A 27638-nucleotide genomic window follows, 5' to 3' on the forward strand; every position below is an offset into this window, starting at 1 on the left:
CTCTTTGTCTGCCTGTGTAGGGTAAGGTTAGAAGGATGTGTGCTGTTTACAGATAATAAACGGCATGTCCCTTCCTTTGTGCCCTCGATATGGCTCAGGCCCCCAATTGTGAAGCAGGCAATTAACAGCTGTTATCACCCTTTTTAGAGGGTGTTAATAACATTCACCACTTCAAAGTCCAGACCTGTGGCCAATAACTATTGGGTAACAAAAATGATAAATAATATAGCCTTATGGCCCGCCGTAGTGGGCTATGCCAGCCATTAAAGGTCCGCTCCAGCATTAATGGCACGAGGGAGCGGGACCTTAATGGCCAGTATAGCCCAACTACGGAGGGCTATAAGGCTATTAGAACAGTCCACCCCTAGAGGTCAGACTGTTTTAACAAATAAAACAAAGGCCTCTCAGAGCCCGAGGGGGTTTAAATCCCCTCAGGCTCCGAGAGGCCTTTGTAAAACAACTTGGAATGTTTCTCTGCGGGCTTCCCATAGAAGCTCGGAGCATTCCATTGTATTCAATGGAGTGCTCCAGATTCCAATGTTCTAATACTGTTTAGTTCATAATATTAGTAGTAGTAACCAGGGCTTTAAGTGGGCCGGGTCTCATAGGTGCTGAGCACCGCCAGTTTTTTAAACGGGGCCTCAAAACGGGTCTCTATCAGGCTCTGTTTTGTGCCCTGGCACAGGCGGTCCGTTTTTCCCAGACGGCAGTGACAGCAGGCACATCAATGTGCGCGTGCTCACACTGCTCACTTTTCACTGGTGGCGAAGTTATGGCATGATGTCATGCCAGGTGAGCGTTGTAGGGGAAGGGAAATCCTTTAAAGAGAGCCATTTTCTCTCTGGATTTCCCTTCTCCTTTTGAAACTCAGAAGCAGCAACATTGTCATGGTGTCACCAGGGCTTTAAGTGGAAGCTTTTTCAATATTAAATACAACAAGCCATAGTTGCTGCTTATTTATCTTATGCAAATAACAACTATTGACAAAGCCAATAGTCCTGACTTGTTGTAGGTATGAAGTTACTTGTTGTATCATATAGCTAGATGCAATGACAGAAACAGCAAAATACAAGTTGGGTTGCACACTATGCTAAGCACAGATTTTTAGCTTCTGTGATTTTAGGCCACGCCCTTAATTACATTAGCCATACTCCTTTGAGAGACCCCCCAGTTTTTTCATCCCACTTAAAGCCCTGGTAGTAACTACATTCATACACTAAATAGCCCCTTCAGTAGTAGTCGAAGTAACATTTATTTTTCTCATGATTTGTATTTTTCCTTCCTTTCATGATTAAGTATTAAGCTTGTCTGTATATTTTTTTCTCCGTATTGTTTCCTTCAGGATTTTTACAGCCACAGTAATTACGTGGAATTAGGACACAGGGAACCAAATCCAGGCATAACTTCTCCAGATATTAACATTGGAAATATTGCAGGTAAAAAGACTTTCCTCCTTGTGAAAAAGACACAGCACAGATGTGGTGATAACATTTTTTAACCCTGTACAGCAGCATCATTTCTCTAGGATCAGCTGTTCCAACCTCTGTCACTGTACACCATCCTGAACCCCGACTTTAGTAGCTTAAAGGCGTGGGGGGAGTGTCACTGGGCAGTCCTGATGAACATAGCTTTTTCTTTAGAGCTCCTTTTGATTTGATCGAAGTGCTGGTCTACAAACAGAAGCCCTTGAATACCAGTGTAAGAAACTAGTATGATGAGCAGTGGGGAGGGAGAACACATGAAACAAGAACGCATGGAAGCATGAGAGAAACACAGATGGGTGGAAGGAAGAATGGTTTGAGAGATGTTTGGGTGTTGAGATTGAAGGCAATGTGGGTGGATGGATGCAGAGATAGATTAGGGATAGTTAGAGATAAGGACTGGAAGGTTGATGAGTGGGTGGAGAGTATCGATGGGCAGAGAGCTGGAAAGATGGAGATAAGATCGTATGGAGAGAAGATTGGACGGATCCAGAGAAGGATGAATGTATGAAAAGAAAGATGGATGGATGTATTTAAAAAAGAAATGACATACAGATGGATGTTTGATGGATGGCGAGAAGGAGGAACTGATTTATTGATGGATGGATGGATGGATGGATGGATGGATGGATGGATGGATGGATGGATGGATGGATGGATGGATGGATGGATGGATGGATGGATGGATGGGTGGGTGGGTGGATAGAGAAAGGAAGGAAGAAAGAAAAAAGAAAGACGGGTGAAGAGAAGGAAGGATAGATGAAAACAAAGAGAGTGACAAAGAGGGATGGATGGAAAGCTTAAAAGAGGACAGAAAGATTGGATAAGGAAGGAAAGAAATAAAAAAGACAAAGAAGGAGTGAGAGAAGGAAGGGGATTTAATACTTCCCTCAGGGGGTAAAATCCCCTGAATGACTGGTAGACTTGCTCATCACACTCGCTCGATTTTGCCATTTACGTTATTGTTCAAAGTTAGGGGCATTATATTTCTGGCTACTCCCTTGTATATAAACCAATATATTTAGTGTTTCCAGGAGCATCAGAGGACTCCCATGACTCCATTCCTCTCCGTTTAAAAATATATTCAAATACAGCCAAAAAGGGAGGGCAGGTAAACATTTGCTAGGGAACACATGGCTACATAAGCACGAATAAATATCACCACCCCCTACACATTCCATTCCGGAGCCATCGCTAGTTCATGGAATAACTACAGATGGTTTAGGCACATCACCTCCATGGTTTGCACCTAGTGAAGTGCCCACACTTGACATACCCTTGCACACAGTGCACTCGACAACCCTATTTATAACCACCTGGCAACTCTCAACCACCCTCATAACCCAACTCATTTTCTTGTACCCTCCACCTTTACCTGACATAATCGTATCCCAACTTTACCCCCTCAATCTATTCAGAGCGGCAAAATTGTTAACATTTTTTGCAAATCAGACGTATTAAACCACCATCACATATTTATAACCAAGACTACAAATTCTTACCTCTCTTCTTTACACCTCGATAAGCTTTGCTGGCATTCTGCTCCATTTCCACTCAGCTCTTAGTGGCAGTAACATCAGTAACATCACACGTGACATGTACAGAACAACACTCCGTTGACCTTTGGAGAGGAGTGGTGACTACCTTTCTAACTTCTGTATTTCAAAAAGTCAAAAAGTGGTAGTTTACTATTGCTTTAGGGCAATGTGTGATACACCTATAACTTGGTAAAGAATCATTGCAGACAGAGGTCACTGTGCATACTCTTTTAAATCTGCACTGAAACACTCTATAAGAGCTTTGGCCTGAGGGAGGTAGAGACATGTGAAAAGATGTCTAATGTTGGCTGAAGCTAAAAAGTTATAATGCTCTCTGATGTTTAAAACCCCCTTATTCATTCACCAGTGGCCATGGTAATCCCAAACTAATGAATGTGTGCCAAAATACCTAATCCCATTACAGTATAGGCACTATTGTAGGGGGATACCAGAATAGTGTGCAAGTGGCATTAAGGGAAGGTGGACTCGGACCAAAGGGCGCCAGCACCAATCCAGGCAAATTCTGCCGTGGGTCCATTGACACGGGTAGCCCCGGTCCCCGCAATGATCAGGGGTCTCTATCACACTTGTAGAGAGTGTTCAGTAAAAGCTCCCCTTTCTGAGGCTGTGTCCAGCATTCAGGGGTGCAGTCATCCACTGAAGCAACGTGCGGCAACACTGCTGCAGCTTATGTAATGGGGTGCACAGCAGGCATGTTTAATGGGTGCAGTTTATGTAAAGCCTTCCTAGATATTTTTCTATCTAATATCACACCAAAAAACAACATTTCTTCTGTATTAGTGGCTAATAAACCTACTGCATTCCTGGACAAGCTTCTGCTATAGCTACACTTAAATTGTTTCTTTGTCAACCCAGTTAACTGTTAAGAACATGTGTATCAGCGCGGGTGTCATTCACCAAACTTCCTCTTGCTGCCCACCCAGTTGTTTAGATGGGATATCAAAGGCTGTGTTCTAAATATCACCACCTCTCCTACTGCCCTGCAGAGGAGATCTCTCAATCTTTGAATCAAACAAAAATGGCAACACCAAAAGCAACAATGTTGTGCTAAGCACCAGACATAACTGATAGAATTTTATGTTCTCTTAACAAAAATTATGTTTTTATTTCACAGTTCACAGTCGCACCACAAAAATATCTACAGAGCCGAATTTTCATCTAATTTTTCCGACCTTGCCTAAACACTGGAGAAACCATATAATAACAAAGCTCACCATAATAAAACAATGGCAAACCATAATAATATTACACATATTACCATACGAATGACATTGTCCTGTATTTACAATGTCATATTATAACTTGCCTTACAATGCTGAACTGTATTACACCGCACCAGAGTTAACCATCAAAACATATGTCATCCATAGCAATGCAAACCAAGTTGTGTGATGTGAAACCTTGCCATACCATTCCATTTGATACAATACCATTAAACTTGGCCAATATTTTAATTATGATTGGGAAATTCCTGAGTTTTGAGTCATGAGAACTTACAAAAATCCTTGCAATTTCGAATAGAGGGGCATATTATCAAGACAGGCGATGAAATTATCGCCGCTTTAGCGGCAGAAAACTGCAGCTAAAACGGCGATAAGGGGCTTGATATTATGCCCAAAAACACAATTTATATAAGGGTCACAGGGGAAATTTAGTTTAGGGACTACTACACCTCCAATCCCCAAAAGATACTACAACAACTAACAGAAGGTGCAAAGTCCATTCATGGAGAACAGCAAGCCACTACGCGCTGTGAAAGAGTGCAAGAGACTCTTCAGATAGTTAGTACATCACCTGGCGGGAGTTAAGAGTCCATCAGCCCACCCTTACTGGCGGAACTTCGTCATCTGAGACTCTAGGGAATCACGGTCTGGGCCCGCAATATCGAGCCAAAAGGCTCTGCTGGGTGCACAGCCTAATGCTTCCCGAAAAGCAAAAACTCCTGCCAAGGTGTATGTTCAAACCCTGAGGACTCCAGTGATGTGCAGTGCTCTAGTGTGAATGTGAATTAAAAATGAATACCTGGGCAAAACAATATGTTTATTGGGAATTGTCCAGGTGTCATATCTAAAAAAAACTATAGTCTTGAAAGAATAGACTATTTCCTGGCTCAGTTTTATAGGGTCGACATGTTTCAGCCGATGTGGTCAACTGACCAAAGTTCTTCAGGACCAAAATACGGTGGACAAATAAAAGCTACTGCAGGGTAAACACATTAATTGTGAATTGTGAAAAACAAAATTTAGACAATGAAGGTGCAATCGTCAGTAGGCCTGGGCGAAGCACTACGCTACGCTCGCGTAGTTTGCGAAGTTCGCGCTACTTCGCACTACGCGAACTGCACGTAGCACAGTGCGAACACGCGTAGCGTAGTGTTGCGTAGTGCTGCGGTCATTTTTTGCTTGCTCGCGGTCCTCAACGTCAAGTTGGCGACCGCGAGCAAGCAAAATGACATCCTAGCGAGACTTTTTCCTTGTTCGCGATCGCGAGCATGGAAAATAAACCTACCGGCGAGATTCCCAACGCGAGGAGGTCAGGTTTCTCATTGCGAGGGGTCGCGTATGCTCGTGACCGCTCGCGATGAGAAACTACCAGTTCGCGTTGAGAAAGCTGCCGCTCGAGTAAAAATCTACTCGAGCAGCAGAAAACTACAGCTCGCACTGTGCAAGATGCCATTTTCAATGATTGCACAGTGCCGGTTGCTTGTCCGCACTGTGCAATCATTGAAAACAACATCTTGCACAGTGCGAACATGTTACTACGCAGTTCGCGAAGTGCTACGCGTAGCTCGCGTAGTGCGAACTTCACTTTGCGTAGCTTCGCGAAGTGCTACTTCGCGAACTACGCCCACCCTTAATCGTCAGATAAATTTGTGGCGATAGCCACCCTACCGGACAAGCAATCTCGTGCTTGGACGTAAGAACTATGTCTGCTTTCCTAGAGAGAATCCGGAGAATCAACCGTCAGAAAAAACATCTTACACATAAATCACAGCATTCATGGCCGCTATTCAGCAATGCCCATTATGCACTGCCTTCTCTACAAAAACCACAATGATGGTTGCATATAAACAGAATTACATTAAAACTGTTTTGAACTCACCCAGCCTTTTGTGGGAGAAACGCCTCACCTCACCCGGCTGACCGCTCGGAGATGGAGGCACCGCTCTGTTTAAATGTGAGGGCAAGCAGACAAGTTGCATATTGATACTTATCTGTCCAGACTCTTCACACATACCTTGAAACAATCTAATAAACCTAAAAGAACTCAAACGTCAAAGACCTAGAGAAACCCCCATGGACACACTACTACAGGTAAGTCAAAAGATGTTCCTTAAAATTACGTCATTTTCAAGTGTAATAGGGTTCAAGAAAAGACATATATCTTATATCTTATGCAAGGTTTGGAGTAAGTAGTTATCAACTATATTTCTGTTGACACCAAACACAAAAACCAAAAAACCCTTTGTTTAAATAAAGATGAACCTGGAGTTTTAAGCAGAGTTCAGCACGAGGGGTGTAATCAGCTAACTTTTTTTTTACTGCCTCCCTAAAATCCACAAGAACCAACGACCACCCCCAGGACGACCCATTATTTCTGGGATTGGCTCATTACTTGAGCCTTTGTTTAAATTTGTGGATGTGTTTTTACGGCCTATGGTCACTGAGATGCCGACTTATCTCAAAGACACGTCTGATGTCTTACGGATTTTTCCCGATATCGAGTTCAACATCGATACCGATATTTTGGCTAGTTTTGACGTGGAGTCACTCTACACGTGTATTCCACAATAAGAAACTTTGGACTCCATTAGAGGATTGTTGGAAGCACGGGATTTGAACAGCATGACCCCGTCACTTTCATTATGGAGTGCGCTAGACTAGCTATGACGGAGAATTTCTTCAGATTTGAAGATCAGATCTATCTCCAGACGTCTGGCACCTCTATGGGCAGTGTTTTTGCGCCCAGCCTCGCCAACCTGTATGTTCATCTGTTTGAACAAAATCATGTACTGAACCACAGCAACCCTTATCGTCATCATCTGGTGCTGTGGAAGAGGTACATAGATGACATACTGGTGGTATGGCGAGGCACTAGCCAAGAGATTCTGGCTTTCCATACTTGGCTTAACCAACAAAATGCTTTTTTGAACTTTACCATCGAGTTCAATCAACGACGGTTAGCCTTCCTGGATATCTCCATTTTCTTCCATGAGAATTCACTGCAATGTGAATTATACAAAAAACCTATGTCGAGGAATTCTCTTCTCTCCTTTGATAGCTATCACCCCAAGGCCCTCAGGGAGAATCTCCCCGTGGGTCAGTTCCTACGTGTGCGGAGGAACTGCTCCACTAGGGATCTTTTTGACGAACATGCTAAAGAATTAGCGATTCAACTCCGGTCGCGACAATACCCTAGGCGCCTGGTGCGGCAAGCATGGAAGAGAGCGTCGAACAATAATCGAGATGCTTTGCTGGATAATAGCACTCCCAGGACCCCCAGTGACAGGCTTACCTTTGTAACTACCTTCTGTACCCTGTCCAATCGATTACAGAAACAGTATGGAATCATTGGCATATACTCAATGTGGCATCTGAAAACATCCCGCCCCCCCTTTTTGCGTTCAAGAAGGGTCCGAGCTTACGGAACAGCCTTGTCCACACACGACCATTGTCACAGCCTACACGTGATGTTAATACTCTGTGGTCACTACCCCCGGTACGAGGCCATTATCCATGCGGCTCGTGCAGTGTCTGCCCTCAGACCACCAAGACTACATCGGTGGACATAGGGACGAGCCGTCCTTGGATACTACACAACCACACAAACTGTAATTCGGAGTGTGTGATCTATATGATCACATGCCCTTGCACTCTGCGCTACATCGGATATACCACACGCAAAGTTAAGCACCGCATAAGTGAGCACAAGAGCACCATCCGATGCATGAAACAGTCCACCTGTTTGACAGATCATTTTCTGGCCAAAAAACATAAGGCCGATGATCTGAGGTGGCTTGTGCTGGAACGTCCTTTTATTCCCCAGCAAGTAACAGATATTTCAAGGTTCCTATTTTCCAAAGAGCAGAGGTGGATTTTCAAATTGAAGACAGACACACACGGCCTTAATGATAGTATACCATGGGCCTCTATCTGAAATCTGGTTTGATAATCATCAGTTTGAAAACCTACTGGTATGCAGACACTCCATCAGAGACTTCATTACATACGATATCCTTAACCATTGATAGGATATCTGATCCTATAGGATATCTGCCCTGTTGTGTATAGGAGTACTCCGACTCCATTCCACAGAGACACGTTTACATCGCGGCATCTGCCCCCTTTACGCACTGTCTATCACTATTATTTGTCATGACACTCTTGGACAATGTTTGTTAGCATGGTTTTGGCAACAGTTGCTGGTTTTCGCTGTTGGCTACATGTTAACATTCTATCTAGTATTTAGAGGCCGTTTGTTGGTGGTCAAGTCTGTTGGTGGTCAGGTCCTTTGGTTCCACCCCTTCTGTACATACACCATACTAGATATATAGCCTAGAAATGGTAGCTGCTGTATTTCTAGTTAAGTATAGACAGTTACCGTTATATAAGATCAACCGGCATAAGAGCTAATCTTGTAGGTTGTAAAAATTAGCAATAGAGTGGTTCGGTTTTGTGTGTGCTGTGGGTCGTTTATGGCTAGTGCTGACTCTGTCACTGTAAACAACTAGTCAGCCTCGACACCAGCACGCATGCGCGGGTATGAAGCCATGAGGTTCTTGAGGGTTCATTTACCACGTATGAATAGAAACGAATTGGGGCACTCAATACAAGGTTTCCACCGTTTTTATAAACATGCATGTACCGTAACGAGTATTTTTGTGCCCGTTTTGGGTCCCCGAACGTGCATGCATTTTTTCCGTTAGGGACACTCCAGCGGCACAATCTACTTTTGTGATATGCATACACCATAGTCAGCGTCTTGGGCTTCGCGCCCTGCATAAGGTTTCTGACGCGCATGAGCTCCTGCCATTGAGGATAGGCTAGCCACAGCACTCGATTTTCAAACATTCATGCAGCGTATTGATTGATGTGATGCTGGCGTCTCCTTGGGCTCTCTAACACGCATGCGCCCTGTGGAGATGCCGGCCGCATACACTCGATCTGGCTGGTTCGTGCAGCGCGCATGTTTGGAGACGCGTGTCCTGAGTTTGGCGCATGCTCCATATGCCTGATGGTCGCGCTGGTACTATGAACGCACCCGCACCTGATTCTAATTGAATCTTTTAACGCAATTAAGGCGGGTATTTAAGGACCCCTTTCCTTCCTGCCGCCACCTCCCAGACAGCTCGTAGGCTGGTCTGAAGTACCGACGGACAGGTAAGGAAAGGGGCTTTTGTACTTTGGTTAATGGTCCATTATTGTTTGACAAAGAGTGTTCTGTTTGAGGTTAAAAGTTAGCTGATTACACCCCTCGTGCTGAACTCTGCTTAAAACTCCAGGTTCATTTTTATTTAAACAAAGGGTTTATTGGTTTTTGTGTTTGGTGTCAACAGAAACATAGTTGATAACTACTTACTCCAAACCTTGCATAAGATATAAGATATATGTCTTTTCTTGAACCCTATTACACTTGAAAATGACGTAATTTTAAGGAACATCTTTTGACTTACCTGTAGCAGTGTGTCCATGGGGGTTTTATTTGTCCACCGTATTTTGGTCCTGAAGAAAGCCGGGTCAGTTGACCACATCGGCTGAAACATGTCGACCCTATAAAACTGAGCCAGGAAAATAGTCTATTCTTTCAAGACTATAGGTTCTTTTAGATATGACACCTGGACAATTCCCAATAAACATATTTTTTTGCCCAGGTATTCATTTTTAATTCACATTCACACTAGAGCACTGCACATCACTGGAGCCCTCAGGGTTTGAACATACACCTTGGCAGGAGTTTTTGCTTTTCAGGAAGCATTAGGCTGTGCACCCAGCAGAGCCTTTTGGCTAGATATTGCGGGCCCAGACCGTGATTCCCTAGAGTCTCAGATGATGAAGTTCCGCCAGTAAGGGTGGGCTGATGGACTCTTAACTCCCGCCAGGTGATGTACTAACTATCTGAAGAGTCTCTTGCACTCTTTCACAGCGCGTAGTGGCTTGCTGTTCTCCATGAATGGACTTTGCACCTTCTGTTAGTTGTTGTAGCTTGATAATATGCTCTATGGAATTCCAATTGAAACTCATGTTAGATGTCCATCACATCTAACATGGGCTTCAATTGGAATTCCATAGAGCATATTATCAAGCCCAATATTGCAGTTTTAGCGGCAGTTTGCTGCCGCTAAAGCGGCGATAATTTTATCGCTTGTCTTGATAATATGCCCCAGTGTGATTTTTTTGTAACATACGAAAAAAAGTCCCCAAAAAAACACATTGAGACTCATTCATACACCAAATGTTTCAAAAAGAGACCATTTTTCTCACACCTATTTCCTGCTGGTATGTCAGGAGTTTAATTTTTAAATGAAGAGCATGCTTGTTTAAAAAAAAAAGAGAAACATAACATTAAGTAATTTCACAAACGTTTATTGAATTTTGCAAAATTTCATGAGACAAATTGTGATTTCGTACATTCCTTTTTATGATGCAATACTCCCCTTAGTATAATATCCTGAAATAAAAAAAAGGGATGGATGGAGTGCTTGAGTAAATCTCAGCCACTGGCAGCTATTTGGGGCCACATCCCAGTCCATTGTTATTTTTTATACCAAGCACCTCAGTTTGGACCCAGCCATTGACAAATCAGTCTTGGCCTGGCTCCAATGGGGGCAGTTCAGCCTGAACTGCCATGCTAGTCTTCACTTAACCAGAGCACCAGCAACCTAAGACCAGTTTTGCCCTTATTATGGCACAGTAGTCGCGTATAGCCTGGTTCCAATGGCACATTGTGCATGAGCCCTACGTCTGGGAATAAACGTCCCATTTAGGGTGTCACACTGAAGCATGCAAAAGTGTGATGGATGGAATTCTTGGATTAATCTCTGCCGGTGGTAATAACTCGGGCAACATCCCAGTTCATTGTATTTTGCACACCATGCCAACTCAGTTTGGATCAGCTCTATGCAAATCAGTCTTGACCTTGCACCAATGGGAACAGGGCAGCCCGACCTGCAAGGTCAGGTCTTCCCCGAACTGGAGCACAAGCATCCCAAGACCAAACTGAGGTGGCATGGTGTGCAAAATAGAGATGGTCTGGAATGCAGGTCCCAAGTAATTACCAGTGGTTGAGCTTGATTCAAGCATTCTATCCATCACTTCAGAAGGAATGCTACTCAGCATTAAATCACACCAGACTGAAAATATCAGGCCATACCATGTCACTCATACCTTATCATCATACCACTCCAACTTGCTTTACAATACTGTACCACATTACACCGTAGCTGAGTGGGTCATCAGGACTATACCATCATCACTACCTAGCCATATAATACCATATGTATATTGGCAATGAATGGCCTTATTTCTAGAGAGTTCTGCCCTGTATTTCCAAGTCTTAGAGGTCTATTAAATTTACAGGCCAAAGACAGGGTGTACAATATCAATGTTGATTTAGGGGGGACTGCGCGGTAAAGGGTTCCACATATTTGCAGCAAAACACTAAGTGCCTATAGAGGAGCTTTCTGATTTTAAGACTTAACTATATGTGTGGATTTACATGTGATTTGACTTTTCTTCTTTGATATTCTTCCAGGTCCTACACAAAGAACATGTGTTAACTGTGATGAAAAATGTGAGAACAACATACCGCCTGAAATCTTAGAGAACAACATCCTCACGACAGGTTACTTCATGGCTTATCCATATATTCCATTATTCTCTACAGCTGAAAAGCCAAAGGGTAAGTTGGTCTCCATACTTGACATGCTTTGGAAATGAGAATTTGTGTACACGTGTGCATGTGTAAGGAAGGAATTGCCACCTAAAAACAACAAGTAATGGCAAAGCCAAAAGGTTTGGCATTTGTACTGCATGGTCTTGGCTTTGTCACTGCTTGTTTGTGTACCGGGGAGAGAAAAATGACAAAAGCATCTGAAAAATGAATGTAATAGAATGCAAGCCACCCTTTATTTAGATGGTTTTGTCAGTGCTCTCTCGCCAGTGCTACCTGTGCTACTGAGCAGCTAACAGACTGAAATATTCCCTCATGCTTTGAAATGGAGACTAAAAAACACACCAGAACAGCCAATAGGAAGCAGTGACACCTAAATAGTCCTGAGTTCTGTTACAAGATGTGACTGACAATGCCACAAGCCAAGGCACCAAGACAAAATAAGGCAATGGCTTAATTAGGCTTACTCAGACCCTTTTAAATGCAGAAGACCAAACAAAAAGCAAGCATTAACATCTCCTAGGGAAAGTGGGAGAGGCGCCAGGAGCGGCTCCCTGCCCAAACGACGGCCTGTAGGGTCTTCAGCCCACAGGGGAAATGCCCAGTCATATGAAAGGCCTGTCTGGCCTGAGAACCACATGGAAACATGACCTTTAGGTGGTATGGCAGGAATGTCCCCAGGAGAATAGCCTTGACTGCATAAAGAGCCATTGTACACCAACAGGTTTCAAACAGTATGATACCAGCGTCTCACAGAAGACACTGTATTGTGTGAAAGAAACCCCCCTCAGCACAACCTTCAGCTTTCTCTGATTGCTTGAAAACACTTATTGGCACACCTAATAGGTCTAGCAGAATAACAGACCAAAGGCCCTCACAGCAAATATGATAGAGACATATCTGTTTGTAATATCAAAAGGTCTTGGCTAACACTGGACCTAAAAATGCTCTTGATAAAACAATCTTCAATGCTTTGTAGAATCTGTGGCATGCCAGAAATTCTTACTATAGATTAGTGCATTACAAGCTCTGTCTAAACACAGCGTCAAAAATCTCTTAAGTATAGGGCACCTGATAAGAGATGTTAAAGGGAATAAACATCTCAGTACACAATATTGTTTTTAAAAAAAGCCCTGTCCACTAGAAAAAATCCTGTAGTGTACAATAGTGCAACATTTATAAGGTAGCACAAAGCTATAAGTGGGTTGAAAAGGTGCGGGTGTCTCTAAAAGGTCTTCACGGCCAAAGAAATGTAACAATGAATTCTTTCCAATAGCCGTGGCCAATGCAATAAAAGGCGTTTCTCAAAACATGTAACTTGAAGCCTTGTGCTTTAGAAAATGTGCTTCCTGACTATTATTTGAGTGCCTCTTAGTCATTGTATCCAGATACATCAAGTAATAACGGACATGTACCTAAAACAAGTCAGACCTATTGGCTTTGCCAGTGCTTGTTAGAAGTATTGGAAATATGAGTAACAATGATGTCGTGAAAGAAATAGAACTGAAAATTATTGAATTCTGAAGATATGAGACAGTGGTTTTAACGTTACTGAGGTCTGTGGAATGGGCAGTGGCCTTAAGAGTGCATCAATCACGCATCCTCTCCCCTTCACATCACTTTCCTCTGCAAGCCTCGCTTTGACACAGTTACACCCTTTTCTCATCACATCTTTCTGAAATCTTCCATCTGCTTACTTCACAACAATCCCTTTCCTGTTCCACACCTTCTTTTCATTTTGTCCCTCCGCATGTACTTCCTTGCATCTACTTCACTTCACCACCTTCCATTCACACACAACGAACCTCTTCACCCGTAAGCAACTCATTTTCTTTAACTTTCACTCTGTCAATATTTCAGCAGGTTTCTACTTTCTTCACAGACTTTCACTCTGTCAATATTTCAGCAGCTTTCTACCTTCTTCACGTATTTTCGCATATAGTCACAATCACACCCGCACTCCCATTTACCCCCGGATGGAGAGAAGTTTGGATGAAGAGAAGGATGAAGGAATCTACAGAAAAGATAGAGTGATAGATGGAAAGAAAGTAGGAAAGATGGATGGATGGATGGATGGATGATGGATGAAACATGAGGGAAGGTAAAAGAAGAGGATGAGAGAAGGAAGGATGGATAATAAGAAAGGAATATGGAGAGAAGGATGGATGGATGGATGGATGGAAAAGGCAGAAAGATGAATGGATGGAAAAGTACAGAAAGTATGGCGGGAAGGAAGGACAAAAGACTGAATGAAGGATAGAGAAAAGGAGGGAAGGAAATGTAAGAATTTCTGAATTCCCTCGAGCAAAAATAACTGCTGGGTTCTCTTGCCTCACCCGCTTGCTCCAAGCTATTTAGGACACGGTTCAAAGCAGGCGCGGCCGGTACAGGTAAGAGTGGTGAGGTGGTGGGGCGGGGCCGGGCCGGGGGGAAGTCAACATACAGCAGGGTAGGGAAAATAAATAAAACCACTTACCTTACTCTCGCTGCATCGCAGAGTCGGGGATGCGGGGAGCACAAGGTAAGTGGCTTTATTTAAAAGTTCAAAGTGGGCGCAGTTTTTTTGTGTGGCTACTCCCTTCAGTCAAATCCAGAAAAACTGCATGCAAAAAAACCATTGTAAGCATAGCAGTGTTTTGCGACCCCTGGACGGTTTAATTAGTTAATAATTGGGGCTCCTGGTTTTATGGTATTTATTTTTTTGACATTTCCGTCTGTATTTATCCATATTTATTTTTGGGTAATTTTATCTGTATTTATCCATATTTATTTTGGGGTCTGTGAAAAAATGAGGCTGAAACTAGTATATTTCCACATTTATTTACAGGTAAATATGAACTCATGCTTGAATGACTGCCAGGTTTCAGTGTTACGAACATCCGAAGAAGATAAATCAATGAGCCTTAAGTGAAAATATGCACATTTCAGTATCAACCTTTTTGCATATCTATTGCTGTTAAATCCTCTTTACTAAAATCCCTAACCCCTTACCTATCGATCCACACAGCTATTGGCCTGTCAGTCATTGCAGAGTGTTTTAGAATCACCCAGAAGCAACCCAATTTCCGTTTTTAACCACATTTAAAAAAAATAAATACAGACAAGGAAACACATTTTTCTGTATGTATTTATCTGTAAACATCAGTAAAAACGGAAAAAAGGGAGCCTCATTAATAATGCAAGGAGGGATCCTGTGGGCCTGCCACGAAGAAATCAGGTAGTGGGAATGAACCACCCAGTTCCTGCAACTTGCGCTTACGAAAGACATTGAAAAGTTGTTGAAATACCCCACTCATTCTCATGTTTGAAAGCACAGACTCCAGGTGAAAGCTCCAGTTTGGAGTCACGTGACCCCAAGCACTCAGACCATGTGAGCTCACAGAAAAAAACACAATGGCAATCCGAATTTTTCTGGTTTAATGTTGAAACAGAAGCATGCACAAGCTTCTATTTGTGTATACCTGTGCGTACACATTACCCTATTAAATCCACACCCCATGAAGTGCCTCTGAATCTTTGTTTCGCATTGAAATGTCATCAGGACGATTTCGAATCTCCGTATAATGTGCATAATGTGGATCAATATCTCATATATTAGTATCTAGAGTGCAGGGCTGGCCTTGGGCATGGGCGAGCTGGACCAAAGTCCGGAGACCCACTATTCCAAGGGGCGCAGGAGGGAGCTGCCTGACGTAATGTCATGCAAACAGCAGCTTGTCATCCCACTTGGTCTCAATCGGGTCCTGTTAAAGACTTTAATTAGCCCTTAATGTACCTCGGCGTATTTGTTAGCACCCCATAATCCCCTGCCCTCCTCCCACCTTCCTCACACGTCCTGCCATTACACTGCAACAGCCGCCGACCCCCACTACAAATACCAAATTTTCTTTCCACCCAGGACACTATCCCAGTCAATCCGATTTAGGGTTGGCCCTGCTAGAGTGGGTTCTGTTACATGTATGCATAACTGCAGCCATGCCTAGTGGCGGAATCTTGGCCATGAACCAATCTGGCAAAGCACATATGGAATGACCCAGCTTTCAATGAAAAACCAATGGCACTTGGTGTGTTAATGACCTTGACATCATGGCAGACTGACAGAACCCAGCCAGGAACATTGACCCCTAAAACTGCCAATCCTGCACCATTCAAAGGTGCTAAACTATCTTACAAGTAAAACAGTCATGGGTAGATCTCAGATGTAACTCACTTACCAGCTGCAGCTCCTCTGCTATGGTGGAGGAGCGTCGCCCCCCTTCTGCCAGCTGCCTCAAAATGGCAGGAAAGGAAAAATAAAACGATAATAGACACGTTTTATTGTCGTTTTATTATTCCGTTCCTGTCTTTGGGGCAGGGCCATGGGGATGACAGGTGGTAAGTGCACTGTGTTCAGTGGGCATGACAATTTGGCCTGCCATTTCTGGCCAGCTAAACCATCATTGGAACTGAAGCTGCCTCCAAACCGAGCTGCGTTGCCAGGTTGGGGACATCAGACACAGGCTCCCAATGCCGCTGGGAGCGCAAACTCAGAGTGCTCAAGCCAATCCTGACACTGCTTCCAGCAGCATGAGAGCAGCATCAGGATTGGCCACAGTGGAGTCCTGGAGCCTGTGCCCACAGAGGAGAGGAGCAAAAGAGCACAACGCAGCTGGCTGCAGGAAAGGTATTTTTAATTTTTTTATTTTATTTTTTCATTTGTCGACCCCTGGCCCCTTCCCCTCACAACTCTTCGACAACACCATCCACTATTATGACTAACAGGATTAAAAAACCTGGATGTTTCTTTGAGCAACTTTAAAATTGTATCATGAACTCATGTGCATTTGTGAAATTTATGCTCAAGGTTATTGCTTATTCGGGCACATGAATACATTTAGCCAGTGATGGAGGGGACACCCAAGGATATCTGCCCTATTTGATGCAACAGGCAGGAGTCAAACCCTTTTTTTTATTTTGCATTCCTAGTCTAGTGGTTCATGACCACTGGGGTTTTAGAGGTTGTGAGTCAGTAGGCAACAGATTTGAAACATGGGAAAATAGCCTCTGACAGTTAGTTGGGCTGAAAGAGGTCAAAGTTTTAATATTCTTAGGCTGGCCTGAAATTCTCTACCGGGATGGGTCTTTCTTTGAATGCTTCCCTTAAGGTATCTAGCAAAGAACCAGGGGCATTTGATGAGGTAATTGAAACCTATCTTCCATCAAGAGCTAGCTCTGTCTTTACATAAGTGACTTCTAAGTGTGTTGCACAAGCCCTTCAAAGCGTGAATTTGACGCATTCCCTAAAATTACAAGTTAGTTTTTAAAGCAGCAACAGAACACAAAGATGTCCACATGATATGCTGAATTCAGGTGTCATAACACGATAACTGTATGTAGTGATGGTCCACACCAAAAGGTAAGTTCAAAGCTTCTTTATTTGTGAATAATAAAGCATACACCCTCAGCTTACTGGGAAAGAACTACTCGCTGCCTCAGGACTGCTATCTCAACATTCTAAAGCAGCCTTCATGCCAAGATTCTAAAGGTGAACCAAAGGGAAGATGGAGGAGGGGTGAGTGGGATATACCATGGGATAAATTACAACACATCTTCCTCCCTGAAGGGACAAGAAAGAGAGGAAAGAAAAAGTCAGAAAAGGGAGAGAATGACAGCTAAAGGAAAGGATACCCCCCAAATAACAAAACCAAAACAGTGAAAGCGTCTTACGCAGAAGACTAACAGCAAAACCAAAGGTATACATAGCTTAGTTCACCCCCCTTTGTAATCTTTATGCCAATCAGGTGAACTTCTGCATCCTATTCCTCTTCTCACTTGTACATCACCTGACTTCATACCAGTAACAGAGGGCACACAGTCCTGTATAAGTCCTTTCTCTCTGGTGCTCAAGGCGACACGATCCATGCTCCATTTCTTTCCATCCTCCATGATTACCACATTTTCCTTTACCTCTTTTATTTTCTCTGGAGAAAAATATTTGTCGCCTTTGCCATGAATACCAACTGGTTTTCTTATTTGGATTTTTTGACCTGGACTGAGATTGCTAACCTTTGCACCCCATTTCTTGTCATACCATTCCTTATACCTCTTTTGTTTGTAATTCACCTTTGATCTGAACTCTTCCTGATTGTCTTCCACCCTATCTTTCGGGCACAACCAGTTGGGAGACAGCTTTGATCCCGCCTTCCTCCCTCTGAGCAATTCAAAAGGAGAATGACCTGTGGTGTGATTGGGTGTAGTATGATATGACCACAACATGTCTCTTAATGCAGACTCAACGTGCTTTCCAGCTTTAGCTGCAAGTTGGATGCATTCTTTTATCATACGATTGGCCCGCTCGACTTTCCCATTAGCCTTTGGACAATACAAAGGAGTTCTTATGTGGGTAATAGACATATCCTTTAAAAACTCCTTCATTTCCTCCGAGACCAATTGGACACCATTGTCGGTAATTATGGTGGAGGGAATACCTTCACTTGAGAACACTTCACTTAAAAATACAATTAAACTTTTGTATTGATTCACGAACTTAAATGTTATCCAATTTGAGTAATAGCCAATGAGTACTAACAGGTACCAATCTTGCGGCCCCCTTGCGGATATAGGGCCAGTGATGTCAAAACCCAGCTTGTCCCAAGGAGACTTTGGAACTTCCACAGGTATTAGAGGGGAATGTCTTGTGCTTTTGGATTTATCACTCAAAGCACATGCGTAACAGTTCCTTACCTTTTCTTCCATTAACTGATCCATCCCTGGAAACCAATATTCTGCTCTTACTCTCGCCTTGCAAAGACTCCTCCCTAAATGTCCCTCATGGGTGAGTTCAATAATTGGGAGTCTCATCCCTTTAGGTGGAACACTTTTCCCTGATTTTAGAAGCAAACTGCCCTCAATAGACAAAACATCTCTCACATTCCAATAAGGTTGGATGTCTTCAGGAAGACATTGACATTTCTTTGGCCAACCCTTTGTCAAATAAGATTTTACCTCCTTAATTACATCATCTTGTTCCATGTGAAGTTCCCATTGATCCTTAGAAACAGCAGGAAAACTAACCTCTACAACACTCTCACTACCTGTCACATCTTCATTAACCTTCTCAATGGGTGCTCTAGATAAGTAGTCTGCCACTTTATTCAATTGTCCTGGAACATAAACCATCTTGAAATTGTAGCTCTGAAGACCCAGAGACCATTTAGCTATGTGAGGAGTCATGTTTTCCATTTCTTTTTTAGTGAACAAAGAAAGTAAAGGTTTGTGATCAGTACAAACTGCAAAAGGTACACCCCAAACATAGAAACTGAAATGCTTAACTGCCCAATACACAGCTAACGCCTCTTTTTCCACTGTGGAGTAGTTTGTTTCAGCCTTAGACAAACTCCTGGAAGCAAATGCTACTGTATTAGTCTTGTTGTCTACTCTTTGTGATAGAGGGGCCCCAATACCTCTTCCACTTGCATCTGTGGAAATAATGGTATCCTTGCTTACGTCAACATTGCCAATGAAAGGGGCCGCAATTATCGCTTCCTTTATCCTCTCAAAGGCTTCCTTTTGCTCATTACCCCAATTAAACATTAAACATGCTGTCTTTTTTTATAATATCTCTGAGAGGTTGAGACATCATAGAAAAATTTCTGATGTATTTAGCCATATATTCAGCTAAACCTAAAAATGACAAAATGTCATCTTTCCCCTTGGGAGTGGGAGCTCGTCTTACAGCATCTACCAAATCAATTTTAGGTTTTATGCCTTCTTCCGAAATTGTGTGACCAAGGTAGTCTACTGATGTAACTCCTAATTTACATTTGCTAAATTTAGTGGTGAACCCCACCTCTCTTAAATTCTGGAGTACTAGAGATGCATTTGAGTTGTGTTCCGCTTCACTTGAACCATAAATCAAAAATATCATCCTGAAAACACATGGTGTTCGGACAATCTTTTAAAACGTGTTGAATAACACGTTGAAACGCAGAGGCTGCAGATGCAAGCCCAAAAGGCATCCTCAAAAATTTAAAGTTACCAAAAGGGGTAGTGAAAGCAGTCAAAGGTTGCGATTCAGGATTTAATTTGATTTGATAGTATGCTGAGGAAAGATCAAGCACACTAAAAAATCTCGCACCCTGAATCGTGCTCACCATCTCATGGATTCTAGATTGGGGATACCTATCAACAACAATGTTGGCATTTAAGGTTCTCAAGTCCACACAAAGTCTAATACTTTGTCCCCTGTCCTTGGTTGTGATAACAATGGGTGCCAACCATGCAGAACTTTCTATTTCCTGAATGACACCTTGGCAGACTAGTTTCTCTAATTCTTTTCTTAATGATTCTCTCATGAGTGAAGGTATTGAACGTGTTCTATGTATCACTGGGATAGCTCCTTCCTTTAGTACTATTTTGTGCATGTAGTCTTTTAGCAAACCCAATTTGTCAGTGAAAACCTCAGGAAATTCCTTTGTAAGATTCTCTCCAATTTTTGGGGGATCAATCAATAATACTTGTTCTAGATTATTGGGGTCAAGAGTAATACCTAAATCTTTTTGATGTTTCCATCCTAAAAGATTCGAACCTTTCTTGGTAATATATACTTTTCCAACAGTATGTCTATCCTTAAAAGAAATTCTCATTCTCACCATGCCTTCCAGAGGTATAGGTTCTCTGTTGTAACCTGAAGGACAAATGTCTGCTTTCTCTAATTTAATATTGTGTTTAGAGAACTTTTCATCAAAAATACTTTTCTCCACTAGAGTAAAAGGGGAACAGGAGTCCGCATACACAGTGAATTTTTCATCATCTAGACCAATTTTGCATGTAGGATACTGAGTTTTTTCATCAGCGCACTCTTCATCAATCTGGAAAACAAATATCTTGTCCTCCCCAACCTCTTCCTTCTGATTGTCAATAATATGTACTTTTGTGCTAAAAGCTTTACAAACTTTCGAAAAGTGACCCATCTTGTTACATTTCCTACATAGAATATTTCTTTCTGGACATTTCCAATCATTTGCCAAGTGATTACGACTACCACATCTAAAACATTGTAGATCCTCTGACTTTTTAATGGGTACCTCTCTATTTTTGACACTGACTTTGCAAACTGCATCTTCACTACTATTAGTCTTCATTTCATTCTTTTCTTTTAACACCTCTGTAATCTTCATTTCACGCATACATAGAGCTGTGTGTTCCAAACCCTTGGCAATGCTAATAGCTTCAACTAGGTCAGGATTTCTAGTAAGTAATTCCTCCTGAATTTTCCCATCATTAGTGCACCTGACTAATTGATCTCTAATTAGTGAGTCTGTGATTGCACCAAACTCACAAGTGGCAGCCAAACCTCTTAACACTGCCACATAAGAAGAAACCTTCTTATCCTTTTTCTGACACCTTTTAAAAAATGTATGTCTCTCCAGTACAATATTTACTTTAACTCTAAAATGCTCCTCTAATTTTCTTAATGTATACTCATAAACGCCCCCACTAGCTTCCTCATCCAAAGCATCGTCATCTACAAACCTCCCAGTAATATCCTCAACAACTTTCCTTCCCTGTATACCTAGATTGTGCAATAAAATGTGTTGTTTACTTATATTTGAGAAATTTCCCCCACCAATAGCTATCAGGTATGATTTAAATATACCTTCCCATCTTCTCCAAGGTATATCTGGTTCACCAAGTTCATTTAAAAAAGGAGGTGGTTGACTCATGCCTGCACCAGCCATGGTAAGGACCCAATCAGATATTTTGCATACAAAATTATGGAAAGTCGCAAAGGTGCTACCTTGAATAAATGTTGTTTGAAAAAATAAATTACATCAAAGTACCCAACTTAGCAATAATATACAAAGCTTTAGTGAAGATATGAACCCCTAGAACTGTAAGCAAAAAAAACCAGTCCCCTTTTTATTCTTCAGTCCTCTGTCTGCTTTCATTGAAATGAAACGTCTTTCCCTGTGGGCGGAAACTTCCTTCACCATCAGCCAGGGGGAAAGCAATTAACGTCCGTTCACTCAGGTAAAAGAATCGAGGCAAAACACTCTGCCCTTGAACCAAATGAGGCTTGGATGCAAAACGATTAGTTTTTTAAATAAATGAAGCGTCAACTAACGTTCCTGACGCTATGTATTTCCCAAAAGAAAAACTGGAAATCGTTAGATGACCTTGAAATCAAACTCAAAGTGAAGACGTAACCAAATCCGGGTGCTTCGTGAAGCGGAACAAACACTGCCGTTCCTGTTTAATAATGACTGCTCAGCAACGAAAATGCCAAATCCACGGTGACACAGCTTCAATTGAAGAAAAACGACCCCGGAAAGGTCAGTCACAACCAATACTTTTTGTCTGAAAAAGGATGTACAAATTCCTTCCAGACAATACAATACAGTGTATGAACACCGCCTCCTCTCGAACTGTTCCAATAATGACGATATTAAGGCGAGGCAGATGAAACAAATGTGCTGCCGTCCCGTGTGATACACGGTTATGCCCTCCCAACCTCAACCAAATTGACGCAGGAAATGTCCCACAAAAGCCAAATCCTGAAATACACTGGCTGAAGTAGTGGCATTAATCGATCCTTGAGGCTACTAATCATTAAATAATGACAGCCCCCGCAAAGTACTTATTTATCTCACCGGCAGCACTGGACACACGAAGCAAATTCAAAGCTGTCTGTAATGTACTTCAATTTGTCTCGTACTCATCTCGCACTGACTCCAGCAAGGCGAAAATCAACAGGGGAGGGTGCAGCGACGTCCCTGTCACGGCTTCCTTCGCTCGTCACCAAAATGTAGTGATGGTCCACACCAAAAGGTAAGTTCAAAGCTTCTTTATTCGTGAATAATAAAGCATACACCCTCAGCCTACTGGGAAAGAACTACTCACTGCCTCAGGACTGCTATCTCAACATTCTAAAGCAGCCTTCATGCCAAGATTCTAAAGGTGAACCAAAGGGAAGATGGAGGAGGGGTGAGTGGGATATACCATGGGATAAATTACAACACTGTACCTCGGTGATCCTCATGCACAACACAGAAATACTTCTCACAGAGGATTGAAATAAGACAACACACTTCCATAGGTAATCCCTTACCGAAGTCGAATACTACATTTAGTGGTTAACCTGTCTTTTTATAGCATTCGAAGACTAATTTATGCCATTTTTAGTATTCAATAGTGTTCTTTTTGGGAAGGCTAGTGCATGAAGACTACTGATATGTGAGTGGTACTTCTCGAATACTAACAGAATACTAAGCACATACTTATTTGTAATCGCATAGTCTTCATTTACAATGCAGAACATTTAGTGAATACAAACAATTTGAATACTACTGGACTTTACCCAGACTACTATTAACATTCTATTCAAGCTGCATGCTGAATGGTAGATCGTTGCCTTATTTATTATACTATTTGTATGCCTTATTTATTATACTATTGTGGTGTTTGTGTAGTGTAGGGTAGTGTTTTAGGGTTTAGGGTAGTGCTCGGGGATCGTGCAGGGTAGTGTTTGAGTGTGGTGACCGGACTGGAGGTCTGGGGAGGGTTGTCCTGGGGTAGCTTTTAGGGTTTAGGGTAGCGTTGTGGTGTTGGTGTAGTGTAGGGTAGTGTTTTAGGTTTTAGGGTAGTGCTGGGGGGTCGTGCAGGGTAGTGTTTGAGTGTAGGGACCGGACTGGGGGTTGTGCTGGGGGTAGTGTTTTAGGGTTTAGGGTAGTGCTGGGAGGTCGTGCAGGGTAGTGTTTGAGTGTAGGGACCGGACTGGGGGTTTGTGCTGGGGGTAGTGTTTTAGGGTTTAGGGTAGTGTTGTGGTGTTTGTGTAGTGTAGGGTAGAGTTTTAGGCTTTAGGGTAGTGCTGGAGGGTCATGCAGTGTAGTGTTTGAGTGTGGGGACCAGACTCGGGGTCGGGGGAGGGTCATGCTGGGTGTAGTGTTTTGGGGTTTAGGGTAGTGTTGTTTGTGAAGTGAATGATTTTAGGGTAGTGCTGGGGGTTCGTGCAGGGTAGTGTTTGAGTGAAGGGACCGGACTGGGGGTCGGGGGAGGGTCATGCTGGGGGTAGTGTTTTAGGGTTTAGGGTAGTGTTGTGGTGTTTGTGTAGTGTAGGGTAGTGTTTTAGAGTTCAGGGTAGTGTTGGGGGGTCGTGCAGGGTAGTGTTTGAGTGTGGGCACCGGACTGGGGGTCGGGGGAGGGTCGTGCTGGGGGTAGTGTTTTAGGGTAGTGTTGTGGTGTTTGTGTAGTGTATGGTTTTGGGTAGTGCTGGAGGGTCGTGCAGTGTAGCATTTGAGTGAAGTGACCGGACTGGGGGTCGGGGGAGGGTCATGCTGGGGGTAGTGTTTTAGGGTTTAGGGTAGTGTTGTGGTGTTTGTGTAGTGTAGGGTAGTGTTTTAGGGTAGTGTGGGGGGTTGTGCAGGGTAGTGTTTGAGTGTGGGGACCAGACTGGGGGTAGGGGGAGGGTCGTGCTGGGGGTAGTGTTCTAGGGTAGTGTTGTGGTGTGTGTGTAGTGTAGTGTAGGGTAGTATTTTAGGGTAGTGCTGAGGGGTCGTGCAGGGTACTGTTTGAGTGTGGGGACTGGACTGGGGGTCGGGGGAGGGCCGTGCTGGGGGTATAGTGTTTTAGGGTTTAGGGTGTTTTCAACTCTGCAATTAAACCTACAGTGCACGCATTAGCAGAGACTTCAATGCTAGAAGGCCTATGTGCTATGCAGATAATAAATCCCAAATTCAGTTTATTTTCAAACAGTTGCTTTTTATATATGTTAGCTCAAATCCGAGCCCTTGTCCTCCAGGCGCCCGCTGCAAAGACGGATCATACACCTGCACTTGAGTAGCCGTGAGGTTACCTGATGGGCCATGAGTGGCATTGACAGGAGCCGAATGCCCCAGTTGTCTTCCATTAGCAACAGCGCGGGGACAGTCCGTGCTAGGGGCTAAATAGGTCCCCGTGCAGATGAGGCGTACAGAACAAGCCAGCAGATACAGCTAAGCGTTAGAAATCAGCCCCAGCTTTTCTATCCCAGTTGCACACGTTACACGAGAGCTCACGGTGCCAGCTTTCTCCTACCCAAGTGTTTCTCCCACAGTGCACGAAAGAGCTCACGTGGACAAATAAGGCAGCAAAATACCAGTGGGGCAGCACAGTATGCTAATACAGAGTTTTAGCATAAGTGTTTTAAGCCACGCTCTTAATTACATCGGCCAATATGAGAGATTTCTCGGGCCAATGTCAAGATCAGACGCTTCTAAACCAATCGGAAATGCTCCCCGAAGTTCATTGGAACGCAATCTGCACAACACCCGTCTTCTAAGAACTTTCCCTGAGAGAAACAAAAAAGGGGCAAAAATAGTATCAACTTATCTGTCTTCGTGGACAAGCGGCAGTGGCCATTTTGAAGCATAAGTATTCATATCATGAGCAATGCATGTGTCTTCACGCCTAAAACGACAGCGGTTAAAAATAGTTTTACAAATAACCAATTACTAAAGAATGATATAGGATTCCTGGAGTAACCTTATATTTATTGAATTTAAGGCATCTATTTTGAAAAGGTAGCCGAGTAAATTGTATCATCATAAGATGGGAGCTTCAAAGCTATGTTAAATGACAACGTATTGTTTTATTATTTCTGCAGCCTTGGGTTCGTGTTCCCAGCCGCGGCCCGTGGAGGGAGTTCCGTGGGGCGGTAAGGCGGGGCGGGGGAGGGGCAGGGTGGGGGGTTCTAAAAACCGGAATATGGATAATTGCAGGTAAGTAAACAATTAAATAAATAAAACGAATTTCGGAGCGCGCGCTGCTTCGCAAAATGCGATGCAGCACGCGCTACGAAATTTGTTTTATTTATTTAATTGTTTACTTACCTGTAATTATCCATATTCGGTTTTTAGATCCCCCCACCCTGCCCCTCCCCCGCCCCACCTTACTGCCCCACGGAACTCCCTCCACGGGCCGCTGCTGCGTGTTCCTAACATCACTTCAAGGGTATGACATAAGAGACCGAGGGTGAGAGAGAGAGAGAGAAAGAATGAAGTCAAAAAGAAGACATGTAGGTTGCCCTCATAAGTCCGCATGTTGCTTCGCTAACCTTTCCCCCACAACGCCAAAGCCGCCGGCAAGCGAGGACAGCGATCGAAATGCCACAGAACTCTAATTGTGGGATTGCGGCCAGGGAGCATTCTTCCAGCCGCCAAAAAAAGTTCTAGAAGGGAAGGAAAGGAGAAGATTGAGCGCTGGCAGCTCCTGATATTCTGCTGATGATGCTGGATATTTCTTCTTGTTGACATTTTCTGGCATATTTTTGCGGAAGCCTGAGATGGGAGACCACTGGAAACAAGGTTTCCCCCAGACACTTGCACACTGGCATGGGCAGTGGGACCCAAATAGACTTGCTTGGAGCTACATTCCCAGTCGCGAAAAGAAGTAATAAGCACTAAAAAGCACACTGCGGAACATGCACAGAGCTGGTGGGGGATGAAAGCACCTAGGGCCATTGACACAATCCAACCTGGGGGTAGAGCCATGACTGCAACTTGGACTGTACGGAAAAATCACTGAGGCAGCACCAAGACCAGTTGGGGGATCCCCAGTGGGAAATGCACCCGCTTGATCAGCAGTGGCCCGAGAGACTGTTGTAGTAGCAGGCTAACCAACACTAAGGCAAACATGATGGGAAAGATGACGGAAGGAACATTGGTAAATTGGCCAGGGCTCAAAAATAGTACCCTAGACCCCGGAGGGACAAGACTCCCTCTCACAGGTTCTAGAGGCTAAATATAAAGCACATGGCCCTATGCCTGGGTGAGTAAGCATTTAAGTTGGGGTGATCCTGTCAAATGGAAGCGCAGGGGAAGTGGGTGGGAGTGGCACGTATAAGCAAAGAGACTATGTTACCCTCTAGTGAGAATAGTAAGAGTGATGGAACCCTGGGCATCTGCATAACTTATGGTGAAAGTCAGAGTTTACTGGTACCAGTTCAGAGTGCAAATCAAATTGCTAACATCCTCAGGCACCAAGAGTACAGAGTACGTTTTGCTCTTCCATAACAAAGTGAATTCCCCCGGTGGTGCCTGAACCCAGGGCCCAGAATTGCCATCTCTCCCCCCTTCACCATAGAGAAGTCTCTGAGACAATCAGAAACTGCTGGACAACTCCTACAGGGCACTGAGCACCCACTGACTGCCGAGGGTCAGGGTCACCAAACACCAAAGAGCAGCTGTACGCTAGTGGAAACCTCTAACCCGCTTGAGACTTCCAGTTCTTTGAGAAGGATTCTGGCGGAGATCCTGGAGGAAATAAAATGTATAACGTCCATGCAACAAATAATCACCAAGCAGTTGGAGAATTAGCCAGCCTTGAATGGATAATGTTACAAAGAAGACAAGGTGTATGTATTTTCAGAGATCTTCTTTATTCATCTTCACACCACCACAGGTTCCAGTTATCTGGAATCAGCTGTAGAATGTTGGCAAACAGATACATGGGTGCTACTAACTGGGTCAGGGGAAAGGGGTGGCGGAATGTACGGAGAAGGGTGGAGATTATAACACACCTCCTTACATAGGGTGAGAAGAAAAATACAGAGGATGGAGAAAGAGAGCAACCGAGGAGACAGGAAGGACAGAGAGAAGAAAGACAAAGAATGGAGGTACAGGGAGAAACAATGCAAAACAGAGAGAAAATTGGGAACCCAGCAAACTTAAGGCAGTCACTTTACACAATAGTC

At 43.4% G+C, this 27638-nt stretch overlaps 1 protein-coding gene across 7 annotated transcripts in view; it reads left to right on the plus strand.

Annotated features, from left to right (window-relative positions):
• LOC146856285 (von Willebrand factor A domain-containing protein 7-like) overlaps positions 1-27638 on the plus strand; it is a 288620-nt gene that overhangs the window by 134736 nt on the left and 126246 nt on the right. For all 7 annotated transcript variants that reach the window (XM_085654386.1, XM_085654387.1, XM_085654384.1 and 4 more), the window contains 2 exons: positions 1343-1436; positions 11792-11938. In XM_085654386.1, the coding sequence (XP_085510512.1) occupies positions 1343-1436; positions 11792-11938 (241 nt within the window). The remainder of the gene's footprint in view (positions 1-1342; positions 1437-11791; positions 11939-27638) is intronic.

Source organism: Triturus cristatus, chromosome 4_1 (genome assembly GCF_964204655.1).
Source record: "Triturus cristatus chromosome 4_1, aTriCri1.1, whole genome shotgun sequence".
Lineage (NCBI taxonomy): Eukaryota > Metazoa > Chordata > Amphibia > Caudata > Salamandridae > Triturus > Triturus cristatus.